At 28.1% G+C, this 14,554-nt stretch overlaps 1 protein-coding gene and 1 long non-coding RNA gene across 2 annotated transcripts; both read right to left on the minus strand.

The window, feature by feature from the left end:
* Positions 1–2,613: 2,613 nt before the first annotated feature.
* Positions 2,614–6,441, minus strand: LOC114164782 (auxin efflux carrier component 2-like). Its single transcript, XM_028049544.1, has 6 exons — positions 5,634–6,441; positions 3,943–4,192; positions 3,772–3,857; positions 3,358–3,515; positions 2,794–2,870; positions 2,614–2,683 (listed from the first exon to the last, which is right to left on the minus strand). The coding sequence occupies exons 1-6, from the start codon at positions 6,439–6,441 to the stop codon at positions 2,614–2,616; spliced, it is 1,449 nt and encodes a 482-aa protein (XP_027905345.1).
* A 4,380-nt stretch (positions 6,442–10,821) lies between these two features.
* On the minus strand, positions 10,822–12,457 carry LOC114195854. The gene is made up of 3 exons (XR_003606588.1): positions 12,295–12,457; positions 12,106–12,178; positions 10,822–11,035 (listed from the first exon to the last, which is right to left on the minus strand). It is a non-coding gene; the product is annotated as an uncharacterized LOC114195854 (long non-coding RNA).
* Between the last annotated feature and the right edge of the window lie 2,097 nt (positions 12,458–14,554).

A 14,554-nucleotide genomic window follows, 5' to 3' on the forward strand; every position in this document is an offset into this window, starting at 1 on the left:
AGCCATCAAATTTTTTAATTTTTTTTTAAAAAAATATTTTTTTTTCAAAAAGAATTATTTTTTTTATAAAAAATTAAAAAACTGTCACGTGTCACTTTATCATCGTGCCACGCGGTAGCCTACAATCATGACACGTGGCAATGTAATAGTTGTTTTCAATTTAGTATCCCAATTTAAATTTTTTGTTCAATTTAATACCCAATTTTTTAAAACGATCCAATTTCGTCATCTCCCATTTGAGACCAAATTAGTAAATAAGCTTAATTACAACCTATATATACATGTTACAATAATTTTTTCTAATATATACATCAAATCATTTAACCTAAATACTTAAATTATTTTATTTTTTACATTTTAACCTTTGTAATTTTTTACACTTGTAAGAAATAAAATAATTTGAATATTTAGGTATAATGATTTGATGTATAAATTCAAAACAATTATTTTAACATGTATATATAAGTTATAATTAAACTTAGTTACTAATTTGATTTCAAATTAGAAAGGACGAAATTGGATCATTTTAAAAAATTGGGGTACTAAATTGAACCAAAAAATTAAATTGGGGTACTAAATTGAAAACAACTATTACCACTGTCACGTGTCATGATTGTAAACTGCCACATGGCACGATGATAAATTGACACGTGACAGTTTTAATTTTTTTTGAAAAAAAAATTAAAAAAATTAAAAATTTAATGACTTGACAGGTGTCCTGTAAGGACACGGTGTTAACTCCAACTTAACGGAGAGGACCAAATTGAATCTCTTTAGAAAATTGGGGTACTAAATTGAACAAACCAAAAGCTTGGGTACCAAATTGAACTTAACGAAAAAGTTTGGGTACCAAATCAGTAATTATACCTAAAAAATATTAGTAAAACATTTATACAAATGATAAATTTGGTCTAAAAAATTGAGAGAAACAATATAAATATTAGTACTTAATTTTGTAAAAATATTTATACTTAATTAGTTTTAATCTTATAAAAAATGGATTATAAAAATATTTTACTTATTAAAAAAATTTGGATAAAATTGAATAAGATAGACATAAGTAGGCACTAAATTGAAACAAAAAGGGACTAACTCGAAATCAACACAATGACATATGATAGTGATACTGACAGTGCCACGTGTCACACATAGGGACTTGACACGTAACATTTTATTTTTATTTTTTTTCAAAAATTTTTTAAAAAACTAAAAAATCAAAAAAAAAATCAAAAAAATCACAGGTTAACATGTGGTACGTTGACTAACGGCGTTAGTCAATCCCATCTGAAAGGGACCTAATTGAAGCATTTTTTTCAAAAATTAACATGCACTTGACACTTTTTTAAAAGCGGATATCCATATCAAAGTAGATATCATCCGAGTAATTAAACCTTACATGTTACACATATTCTTAGAAACAATTAAATAATATATACATATTACATCTATTGTTCCTAGTTGATTTGCATATACACATATTATATCAACTTTTATTATAAGTAATGTAATATTTATCAATATTAAATTGATGTAAAAACTATCAAACTTAATATATATGTGGTATCCACATCGATTTAAAAACAAATGTAAATAATCATAAATAATCGATGTAAAATATTATTTTTTTAATAGTTAAAAATTGTGATAAGAGAAAAAATTATGAATGATAATTTTAACTTTAGTTTTCTATAATTCGAAATGTTTTGTAAAAAATAAAATGTTTTAATGATTGCTAGTTGCCAGTTTCATTCAAATATAAAAAATTAAACAGAAAACAACATAGCTCAAATCATTGTGAACTGTTGAAAATACAAGTTAAAACGTAAAATACTAAGAACTGTTATTTAATAAAAAAAAATCATAAAATTGACTAAACAGGAAAATAAGATTGTACATTATGTTGTGATTTGTGTCTATTATTGTAGAGGAAGAACATTTTGCTTTTGACGGTGAATCTAAACCTGTACCAAGAAATTGAAAAAGAAATATATATTAGAACTTACAAGTTACATAATACATAAATTAAGCAAAAAAAATTATCAAAACAGCACAAAATTAAATGCATATATAAAATTATTATATAGTTGAGAAAAATACAGAAAAAAAAATATCAATTTCAGGTTTGAGCAAAACGTTCAGTCACAATTAGCCCCTTATAATAACAATAAAGATGCTTATTTTACATTAAAATCAAAATAAAATAAGTTTATAGAAATAATAATAAGTATATTTTAAGATAATAATAAATTAGTTACTTTACTTTAACAATTTATATTAATTAATTAATTACTAAATTTTATTAAACATGACTTTTCCTATTGTAAAACAATTCACTCTTGTTTTTAATACATGATAATATATATATATATATATATATATATATATATATATATATATATATATATACATGTGTGTGTATTCGATGATTTTTCAGTATAACCACCATTATATATATTTATGAACCACCATTATAACTTAAACTTTAATATAATGTGAGATTTTTCGGTATTTTATTTTCAATACGTTATAAGTAAAATTGATTTGTACGAACAAAGTTTTGACAAACTTTTACCATAAACATACCTACTTTTATTTTCTCGTCCAAACAACGAGTTAATTGATTCCAAGTATGACGAAATATAATATTGAAATCGGCAACGAAATCATCGTTCCAAATATAACCCTGCGAATTTTGAGAATTCTCATAAGAATATGTTAATTTGTTGTATTCACAAGACAGAAAAATAGTTTTCTAACCAATTATAAATTTAAAACATATATAAACGCACTTACGCAGTGCTTGTAATGTCTGTGTGGAGATTGTACTCTCGGGAAAACACAAAGGTGATAATAGATGGGGAAAGAGCAGCCTGCAAAATTGAAAATGATGAAATAAATAATTATATGGAAAATTGAAATCTGGAAAAATAGAGTTTGTCATTTTCTCTTTAATAATTTGATAATTGAATGGTTAAAAGTCTCACATCAATTACTAATTACTGATAACATTAATTGATAATATATAAAAGAAAAAAATTATTTGACAAACCAATATTAATAAATTTAATTAGACTCAAAATTCATTTATTACCGGAATATTATAGTTATAAGTTACAATCTATACTAAAAAAATTGTTGGATTTAATTTTTTACTCGTTATCAAATTATTTATTAATATTTAGTTTTACTTTTAAGATAATATGTCTCACCTTAAAGTATATACATAAATCGACATTTTACGATGAAATTATAATTCACTTTTTAATATAAGTTCTTAATATAAATGATAAAGTTGGATGAGTTGGTAAAAGAGATAATTATTTTTAAAATATAAAGTTATTATTGGATTTCACTTACTTGAATAATGGTAATACGTAAAAGAAGTCCTCGGATACCAATGGCTATGGCTGTTACAGCGATTACTGCTGGGCCAACAACGAATCGGGCCACCATAGATACTGTTGCCCAAGTGTTTCCACAAGCCACCAGTTTGGGTTGTAATGCCATGTATAAACCTATATATATATATATATATATATATATATATATATATTTAATTATGTACCATTAGTCACAGAAAATCGCAAATGTTAACAACTAATCTTAAGATATTTGTTAAGAATTTATAAATATAATTTTTACGTAGGGATACATAAAATATTTTTTTTAATATGTTACTGATAATTTCTTTACTCTAACCTGATTATAAGATAATAAAAGCTATGCATACAGAGAGATAATAAATGAATATAACAATGTTGAAGACTATACCTATACTGAACATGGCCATTCCTGTCCCAGTTTTGGACAATATTAAAATGGAACCATCTATTATCAAAGGAATCTTTATATTCCACCTGGAAATGAACACAACAACATTTACATAAACAAAAAAATATTATTTAATAATAATAATAATAATAATAAATTTGTTGAAAATACCTAAATGATATGAGAGACCATAGGAGTCCACTAACACAAGAGTAGGAATTAGGGTTTCTGATTAGATTCCTCCAAACCATGGTGAGAATGAGCCTTGTCATGACACTAGTGCGTAGCATTTGCTGCTTTTTATTGTATGCACCTCCTTCTTCAATTTTCACCACTTTCGGATCCTCGCTTAAAGTGTGTTCAACCTTTTTGTTTTCGATTGGTTTAATATGACTCATCATCACAATTGACTCATCTTTCACTGTATATAAAATGAGATAGTTAACAAGATAGAAAGTAATAAAAAAAATTACTACATCTTTACTCCAAATTCTTTTGGACTTTTGTCATTGATATTTTAAAATTCTAGATTTACTATTTATCATTTGTCTTCATTACAAAAGTATAATTGATGCGAGTAACATAATGATCATTTTTTGTTAATATAATTGAGGATTAAAAGTAATAGAAAAGTAATTTGTTCGCAACTCATTTTTCTTTTTTAAGAAGTCGTATGAAATGGAAAAAGAGATGAAAAATCATTTTTTGAAATTAAAAGTAATTAAAGATGACAATTGAGGAGAGGAGTTTTATTATCCCATCATCTTTTAAGTAAATATTCATTCATTCATATATAAGGTATATATTTCTTTTTCATCTCCCTCGGATAATTTTATAAAAAAATTAAAAACATAACAAAAAATTATCCCATCATTTTTTAAATATTAGATATTTAGAAATAAATTATAATGTTGTAAGTTTTAACTTAAAATATCAAATAACAATTAGATAAAAATAAAAAATTAAATAAAATATTACAAAATTACACAAATTTCATGAGCATCGCACCTTATTAATTTTACAAACACTAATGAAATAAAGTTGACAGACTAAAAAATATTTTAAATGTTTTTTTATTTCTTTTATTTCTTTTATTTATACTATAATAAAATATATTTTTTATACACTAATACAAATTATAATATATTACTTAAACTATTTATCTAGAAAAAAAATATTAAATTAACAAATCGTACTTAAATATAATTCTTTCATATTTTAATTTTCAATTTATGTTAGATGATGATGAAAAAAATTTAACATTAAATTATTATATACACAATTGTTTCGGTAAAATTTAACTTGGGATAATAAATTAGAAAATAAAAATATATATGCAAAATTGTAAGAATAATATTTTGTATGATAAAAAAAAAGATAAATATTAAAAAAATATATGTTCAAATGTATATCATAAAAATTATTTGATATGCCACTTTACGAATCACACAGAAACAAAATAGTTGGTTGATTTGGACGGACACATAAAGATGTTAATAATAAGATTATTTAACAAATTTTTCTTAACATTGACAAACTACCAAATTCAGATAAAAAAGGTATTATTCTATTACTTTATTTTAATTAAAAAAAATAAAAAACTAATCTATTTTAATTCTATTTATAGAAAATTTGTCAAATGTCAAAAATTTTCCAAATGTTAATATGTAAAAGACAAAAGCATTTTTTTTATAGAAAAAAGTTATGTCGAATTAATTACTAATAAACATCAATAAATATTTTAAGAAAAAAGAAATAAATGAACTTGTTTTCATAAATCAAGTATTAATTAATTTATAAAAACTATTGTATAATTTTATTTTTTTAATATCAAGCTATAACACACAGAGAAGAAAATAAACCTTGGTTAGGAATAGTGTGGTTCCACGTTTTCTCGTCGTTGATCTTGGACATTCCTCTTCCAAAACCCTGGTCTCGAAGATCACGTGTGGTGTTAAAACTCAAAGATCTTTGCATGGACAAAACCTGTGTTCCACGGCCACCATTTGACGTTGAACACTTACAACACGTGTAGAAGGAAGGGCTCTTCACCACCACATGAACCTCTCCGTTTTCTCCCATTTCCGCTTCAGTTTGCAGCGCCTCGTTGTCGCCGAGCGAGAGAACATCGGAGTCAACGGTGAAGGAGACGACGGAGCCAGCGTTCTGAGGGAACTGCATCGAAAAAATAAGGCTTCTGGCACCTCTGTATTCGTACAAGAACAGCATGAGAGTGAACCAGACCACACCCTGCATGATGAAAATGTGACTCATGAGGCTGGCCGACGAGTCTCCGTACATGGCCGTCAGAAGCGGCGCACCCACGACCACCGTGTTGGGCAGCGTAGAGAGTGAGAAGAGGGTGATGGTCCAGTCGATGCTGCCAAATTTGGTGAAGAGAGACCATAGAGAAAGAGCACCCAGAATCACCAATTTCTGAAGCGTGTCTGCGGCTATGAATCTGAAGTTCATGGTGTAAGGGTTGTTGGTAGCTAGGAAATAGAAGTTAAGGAAAGGAACGGCGAAAAATGCGACGAAGCGGTTTATGCCGGAGCTCTGTTCCGGCGTGATGATCTTCCACCACTGGACGGAGCCATAGGCTAGAATTATGGGCACGCATAGCGGCACAATAGCTGACAAAGTGTTGTATATATCTTGGCCGTTTATCATCGTTGCAGTAGTTAAGAAGAGATGAAGAATGACAGTGAAAAGAAATTGCAGAATGATGGTATTTATCAGGAGCTAACATATTGCGTGAAGGAGGAAGAAATGGTATTTGGTGACAGTGACACGAAATTTCAATGTGACTGCAATATTTATTACCATTAAATAGCATATTGCTTCCCAGAAGTGATCAAAAGCAGCGCTTCATTATTATTTTTTTCAACTTGTGGTTTGTATAAAAAAATTCATATCAAATTCATTCATACATACTTTACTTATAAAATACATAAAGTATTTTTTAGGTGAATTATATTGATACCGAGTGGATTAAAAGATCCTATACATACATTTTCTTTTTGTTTTTTATATATATATTTTTCTTTTCCTCCATCATCGCTCCCTTCAACCCAATCACCACTGGTCTTTCTCCATCCAAAACGACGATGGCACCGCATATCCAGAATCCTTACTAGCTGAAGCGTAGTTGACGTCGACGCCACCATGTTTCCTCTGTAAGTAACCAGTGAGGTTTCTCCCCAAATCTCCTCCAACGCTTTATAGACATGTTCATTTTTTTTTTATGATAATAAAAAGTAATAAAACTGTTGTTATTTATAAGGTTTAATAAAATTTGTTATTTACAAATTTTAATTGTATCTTAACTTCTAAATTATCTTAATTGAGTCTTATTTTTACATGTCACATTTCAACTTGTGATTTTTTTTAATTTTTTAATTTTTTTTAATTTTCAATTATTTTTTACTTTTTTTTCTTAAAAAGAACAACTTACACATGTTAAAATAGAATTTTGTCACGTCTGAGTTTGTAGTTTTTTTTTTTAATTTAAAGAAAAAAAGTGTTACGCATCAAAATATAATCCTGCCAAATGTCAATTGTTTATGTGAAGAATTTCGATTTGATCCATATATTTGTTATTTTGTCTCAATTTAGTCCTAATTTATTTTTAAACTGGGTTAATTTGAACTTTTCCAAATTGAGATTAAATTTAACTTTTATATAAATATTTTGAATTTAAATTTTGCATTGAACTTTATTTAAAATTTTGTTTTAATAAAAAATATCTATTATAATAAAAAAATAATTATAATATTTATATAAAAGTTAAACTTTGTCTCAATTTGGAAGAGATGAAATTACTCCGATTTAAAAATAAATTAGGATTAAAGTGAGACAAAATAACAAATACAAGGACTAAATCGAAATTTTTCACATTAACAATTGACACATGGCAAAATTATAATTTGACACGTTGCAGTTTTTTTAAATTTAAAAAAAAAATTACAAGCTGACATGTGAAAAACCCCTATTTTGACACGTGTCAACTATTTTTTTAAGAAAAAAATTAAAAATAAAATTAAAAATAAAATTAAAAAATAAAAAAAAACAATGAGTTGACACATGACACAAAGTTAACGTCGTCAATGATGCCCTAACGGAAATGACGAAATTAGACCAAATTTTCAAGGATCCAATTTAGATAATTTAGAAGTTGAGGACCCAATTGAGATTTTGTAACGAAAACGGGACATTATGTGTGATTAAACCTATTTATAATTATAAAACTAAATTTAAATGATTTTAGGTAATTTTTAATTTGTTTGTAAATAATGTTTTTATTATAAGATAGTGAAAACACATGTACGTATTTTTTTATAATAAAAATAATAATAAAATAGTTAAATTTAAAAAATTGACGAATAGACAAAAAAACGATTAAATTTAAAAGACATATAAAATTGATAAAATAGTAATTTTAATTTAAAAAAAAATACTAACTATTATGTTTTGTGTATCGTAAATATTTGCTTAAGTTTTTGCTCATTTAAGTTCGCATCCCACCTAAATCCGCTTTGAAAAGGAAAATCCTCGGATCAATAATTTTGTGACTTTATTTTTTGAAAAAATCACATTATTATCTATATATACTAATGTGTATATATAAATATATAAATATATATATATATATATATATATATATATATAGAGAGAGAGAGAGAAAAAATATGAATAAAATAAAATAATATATATATAGAGAGAGAGAGAAAAAATGAATAAAATAAAATAACAAGTTAGAGAAAAAGTATATGAATAAAATAAAATTATATATATATATATATATATATATATATAGAGAGAGAGAGAGAGAGAGAGAGAGAGAGAGAAAGTAAATGAATAAAATAAAATAACAAGTTCTTCCAATAACGTATCTCTTATATTTATCATATATCTTATATTTCTCATATTATCAAAATCACTAAAAATTCTCAACACTCATAATATTCCATACTCTAATTATATGGTCTTAATATTTAATTATATGATCTTAATATTTCATATTATAATATGACTCTTAAAATTTTATAAATTCGCATTTCAGTTAAATGCATATTAAACTCTCAAAATCAAAATGCAAACTTAAACGAATATTTAGTGTATGTATTTGGTGGACTGGTGGTATAACAAAGAAAACTAATTATTTTGTTTTGTCACTCTTACTTCTAAGTAGTTTTATTAAAGTGTATATAAATTTATTAAACAAGGAAATGTTTTTTTTATCGAATAATAGTATGAAAAATTACATTACTTTTACGTAGAGATTTTTTCTTGTAATATTTTATATTAATAATTATAATAGTATTATCAGCCATTAAATCTTGAAATGGTATTTTATCAGTTTACTGGTGTGTCAAAATTTAAAAATATTGTTTCAGAAGTTTAAATTAGTTGACTTTTATTTTTTATATACCTAAATTTTAAGTTTTGTCTTCTACTTTCCATTGTCATTTATATTCGATGTATATTTTTGTTTAACATTTTATTTGATCTCTAATCTAACCGTGTTTTTGTTCTAAAATTAATAATATCATAATTTATTTTAATCTTATTAACCATAACTGGAGACCGCTGCACAATGTATTAATGATACTAACTACAATTGTTTGGGAAGAACTTAGTAGAAATATATGCATTTATTGAACAATTTCTTACCTTATTACAATTTATGTTGCCTAACTCATTTCATTCAAAGCACTGTTAAGAAGAAAAACCTACCATACATACATTTCCACCAATTAGTTTTATGTCATCAGATACCTTCACACCGAACTACTTCGACAATTTTACCATCAATTGTAAGAATTGTTAGTAAAACAATTATGGTGTGTTTGGATGAAACAATTTAAGAGGATGATTCATTTATTTGGAGAATTTGAAATTCTTTGTCATGAAATGCTTTGTTTGGATAGAAAAATTAAAAAACATTTAAAATGCATGCATTTTTTTTGAAATATTTCAATTAGTTAAATTAGAAGAAATTCAAATACCTTCAAAGAAGGTGGAATTTGAAATTCTTCTCACTCAACCTCACAACCATGACAGGCTGGGCTGGCCATACGATCCAGACAGATTGGACCGACTTGACGACACAAACGGGTCGAGCAGGCCCAACAACCAAGACGGGTTGGGCGGGCCCAATGATCTAGACGGACTAGGTGACCTGATGACACATACGGGTCGTTGTCGAGCTGGCCCAACGACCCAAACGGACCAAGTTGGCCCGATGACATAAACGGGTCGACAGGTCCGATGACCCAAATGGGACTAACGACCTAGACGAGTCGAGTGGACTCGAACACAGAGACGGGACGAACTGACCTGATAACCAATACGACGAGTCAGTGGGTCCGATGACCCACACGAGTTTGGCGGACCATTTGACCTAGAGGTGTCATGCGTGCCTGATGACCTAGACGTGTCGGGCAGGCCCAATGACTTGACCGACCCGTTGACCCGATAAGCCTAACCAACCCGATGACCTAGTCAGGCCCAACTGGCCCGACCTAATCATAAGAAATTCAATTATTTTTTCCAAATAAGAAATTGAAATGTAAGGTATTTTAATTTCTTGATCCAAACAAGTTATTTAGAAAATGAAGAGAATTTAATTGCAAGCAATTCAAATACAAACTTATGAGCATTGTTGAAATGCTCCATCCAAACACAAGATTAAGGTAAATAAAAATAGTTCATTCATAACGTAATGTTTGTTTATAGTTATAAAGTTCTTTCATATATGTTGTGCAAATTTTTATTTTCAATTTCCAAATAAATACTTTCATATACTTTGACAATTTTTATTTTTATATTAGACATCGATATGAATTTTAACATCATAGTTATAGTGACAGTTAAAAATTCAATAATTATTTATCATCATTTGCAAATTTATTAAAAAACAAAAAATAAAATTGTGACATCTCATTTAAATAGTATAAACTACTAAATAAAGCATCGCATAATTATAGGAATAAGAGAGTCATCAGATGAACAGTACACATAAAGATTTTTCATTACAGTCATCCGAGGAGTACTTAAAAGAAATTGAGGCATATCTATCATACATGCCTCTAACAAAACATAATCCGCCGGGGTTCAACAGTTATACAAAAATCAAAACTTATAGAGCAAGGAATAACAAAAGGCACTAAGGCCATAAAACTGCTCCCAAGAGCCAAAGGTAACAGGGCCCACTACACCGCACCACTATTACCATCAGGTCCACCTTCAACGTTTTTTCCATCTGCTCCCACCAACAAGGTGATCATCGCAAAAGAGAAAACAAGACAAGCACAACACGAAGATAAAAAGGTAAGCTAATGTAAAATATCTTTAACAAATTATAGAGCATGTACAAGGCAAAACAAGTTATTAACAATTAAATAGAAAACACTCAGATCATGTGAGAACAATCAAATGCAAGTTACTACGACTCGATATCCGGATCATACTCTTGATATAGGATTCTAAAGGAAGTATGCACCTGTGTTGGTTTCTAAACTCTGCAGAGTCTAGATGCAAGGGGTTATCACCCAACCACACACAAGGTTAATCCTCTATTGTCTTGGACCCAATATGTCCTAAGACTAAGACCTCCTGCCACTCTCACCACATTAACTATTCTGCTCTATGTGAGCGTGAACAATTATTAGAGTTCACGATATCCTCCTTTATCTAAGCATCTCCTATATCAAGGTATACACTAACCACCATCACCAAGAGTTTCCCTTGAAACTCTTTTACCAACAATTTTCACATGCCATCTCAAGTCTCATGCCAATCCACCACTAACCAAACAAGTCATGTTTTCCATTTCATACTCAACATAACAAGACTTCATTTAATCTCATACAATCAAGCACAACACACAACCATAATTCTTACACCAAAATTCCTAAGAAAATTTATTACCACAAAACCAAAATCACTGCAGTAATGCGTGACACATTTCTCAAGCTACAGACATCTAATCGACGATCCAACCGGTCAAAACATAAAATAGCATGTTATGAACCACATGTCAAAATTTGAGCTCAATCCAACGGTTAATGAGTCGGGAAAGTCAATTTTTCTAAAACTGCGCATATCAGAAAAATACACAGTCGCCCAGAGAGCCAAGGAACTCACCCAGCGACTGTGCGACGCATCAGAATACGAAAAAAGACGTCAAACATCACAGTTTCATGAATATTTGAACCCCTAACTCAGAAATATACCAAAACTAACGTTTTCCAATCATTTAAGCATAAAACAGAAACGAAACGAACCACATATTTAAAAAACGCGAAAAAAAAAAAACCTAGCTTCCCTTACCTTTTTAGACGCTAGCAAACACAACAAGTCCGCAACTAAAGAGCACCACAACTCCAAGAGCTAGAGCAGTGAGCTGAAACATGAAAACCAGGACAAAACAGAGGTAGGAGGTTAAACCCTAACCAAACTAACGTACCCAAACGATAAAAACATGAAGAATGGACTAAGGAGCTTCAAAGTTCGACTTACTTGGAGGTAAAATGAATTTTAACTAGCTCGAAAAAGGAAGGTTTCCTGTGCCCTAGCAAAGCTCCTACTTCAGTAGAGAGAGGGAAGAGAGAATGGTTTCTGGAAAAAGAGACAAAGTGAGAGTGAGAGGGGCTGGACAGGGTATTGGGGGTCCCCTTCATGACCTGGCCTTGGGCCTACGAAAAGGCTAGGCCCAAACACATATAAGCTTAACAAAATGGGGTTTACAAAAATAGTATAAATTTTATACTTTATCAGACATGATTTAATATAAATTAATTTTGTGTATAAAGGAAATTTATTTATGATTCAAAGTTTTATCTTTTTTATCTTAAAATTCCTAGAGAAAAAATTGGTAACAAGACATGATACTTTTGCATTATTAGTGCAGAAATTAGTGATAAGTAAGAGTGAAAGGAATTAAAAGAACTTGTGAGATGTTGGCATTTGATCTCAAATTAACTTAAATTAGGGAGAGAGTAACACTAACCATATTTAGAAATTTTAGGGTCAATTTTCATATACCACTTTTAATTCCAATGTTGTAAAATTTATCTTGTATACATAAATATGTTTTTCATGTTTAATTGCAGCCATAGGTTTCCTTCTTTATGTGCCGTATAGAAGACGTATGGTATTTCATAAATATAAAAGAAGAAAATTATTTTTTGACAAATTTTTGTTAACAAATTTTTGACAATTATACATGTGACAGCATCATCTTAATAGATCAAAGAAATGTTTAATGTAAAAAAGTTTAGTGTTAAAAAACTAACTTTCGTCAAAAAAAAATTGTCACAGTATCGTAATATAAAGTATCATAATAAAATGATCTCAAGACCAATAATTTACTACGTAGGTTTTTGGGGTTAAATTTTTATTATTCAACGTTATTAATTAATGTTTCAATGTTAATTTTGTGACCTTTAAACATTTTATATATAATTTTTGTTTTAATATTAAAGTTGTTAACATAAATATTTAATTTTTTTTATAAGCATATAATTGATTTATTTTAATATTTTGAAAGTAACTACATAAGATCACCTTATTGTTGATTACTATTTTTTTAAGTCTAGTTAGTCATTTTTATATTAAACCTGAAAAAAGTTAGAAAATATTATAAATGTTTATATATATATATATATATATATATATTATTTTAAAATACTCTTACTTGTGTAAATCTTTTGATAGATAGTAACATATTATATGAATGGAGGCTTTCTTTTATATACAAGGTTAAAAAAATATGGCCAAAACAAACGAATTAACATGGTTTTAAAACGATAATTTAAAGTTTTTCACACTTTTATGAAAAATTAATTCTAGAACATCACATTTGTCGTTACTAAAATGATTTTTATTCGAAATAATTTAGAATTCATCACATATTAACCATCTCACAAACATTACTTATACATTTCATACTATTGCTTGGGAAAATGACTCTTAAAAGTTATTTCTTCTTCTATCCACATGATTTCCTTGAGAAATTTCATATAGCGTGACTAACAAAAAAAAAAATTGATGTCATATACTTTAAACCTTTGATGTGTATCCAAAGTTGGACGTTGTATTGAGTGACGTCAAAATTAACTTTTGAAAAAATGCATGACATCACTTAACATTAATGGGATAGAGGTCTAGAGTCCCTCAATGTTGAAGGATGAGGGACAAGACGTCCAATTTCGTGCGACGTCTTTTGACGTCTAGCAGTGCAATACCAAACATCAAAATCAGAGATTTTTTGTTTTAATTTTTAGTTATATTTACAATTTTTCCACACCTAAAAACCAGAAAAATTCTAGAAACAGATCATACATATATCTAGCACAGTTGTGGATGTACAGTTATATCTAATAACACTAAAGTTGTCTAAACTATTACAATTAAAACCAAACTAAAAGTTGCATCATCAAAGTGTTGTCCAACAAAGTTGAAAAAATAAATAAATTCCTAATGTTGGTCGTGACGTATTTAATTAAGACAACGAACACAAAAACAAAAATATGTCTCGTTAACAAAGATTGCGTGTTCTTGAGCATAATGCAAAAACTCCATCAATCTCAAACTTTTTACTCTCACAAAGTAAGACCCTACCCTTTTGGAAAAAATATTTTTCATAATTTGCTAACACGTATACAAAGAAGTCAAACATCATAAATTTGACAAAATTTTGACCACATTTCACATTGGTCTCTGAAGTACACGAAATAAAAGTGATCACACATGATCACAATCAAGTATGCATCTAGAG

Source organism: Vigna unguiculata, chromosome 9 (assembly GCF_004118075.2).
Source record: "Vigna unguiculata cultivar IT97K-499-35 chromosome 9, ASM411807v1, whole genome shotgun sequence".
NCBI lineage: Eukaryota > Viridiplantae > Streptophyta > Magnoliopsida > Fabales > Fabaceae > Vigna > Vigna unguiculata.

What these genes read in the sequence shown, in the direction of transcription:
- LOC114164782 (XM_028049544.1), bottom strand. Translation starts at nt 6,441, where the DNA reads ATGATAAACGGCCAAGATATATACAACACTTTGTCAGCTATTGTGCCG. An exon ending in TGGTCTCTCATATCATTTAG is followed by an intron (nt 3,858 to 3,942) that starts GTATTTTCAACA and finishes GTTCATTTCCAG; the next exon opens with GTGGAATATAAAGATTCCTT. An exon ending in ACAGACATTACAAGCACTGC is followed by an intron (nt 2,684 to 2,793) that starts GTAAGTGCGTTT and finishes CAAAATTCGCAG; the next exon opens with GGTTATATTTGGAACGATGA.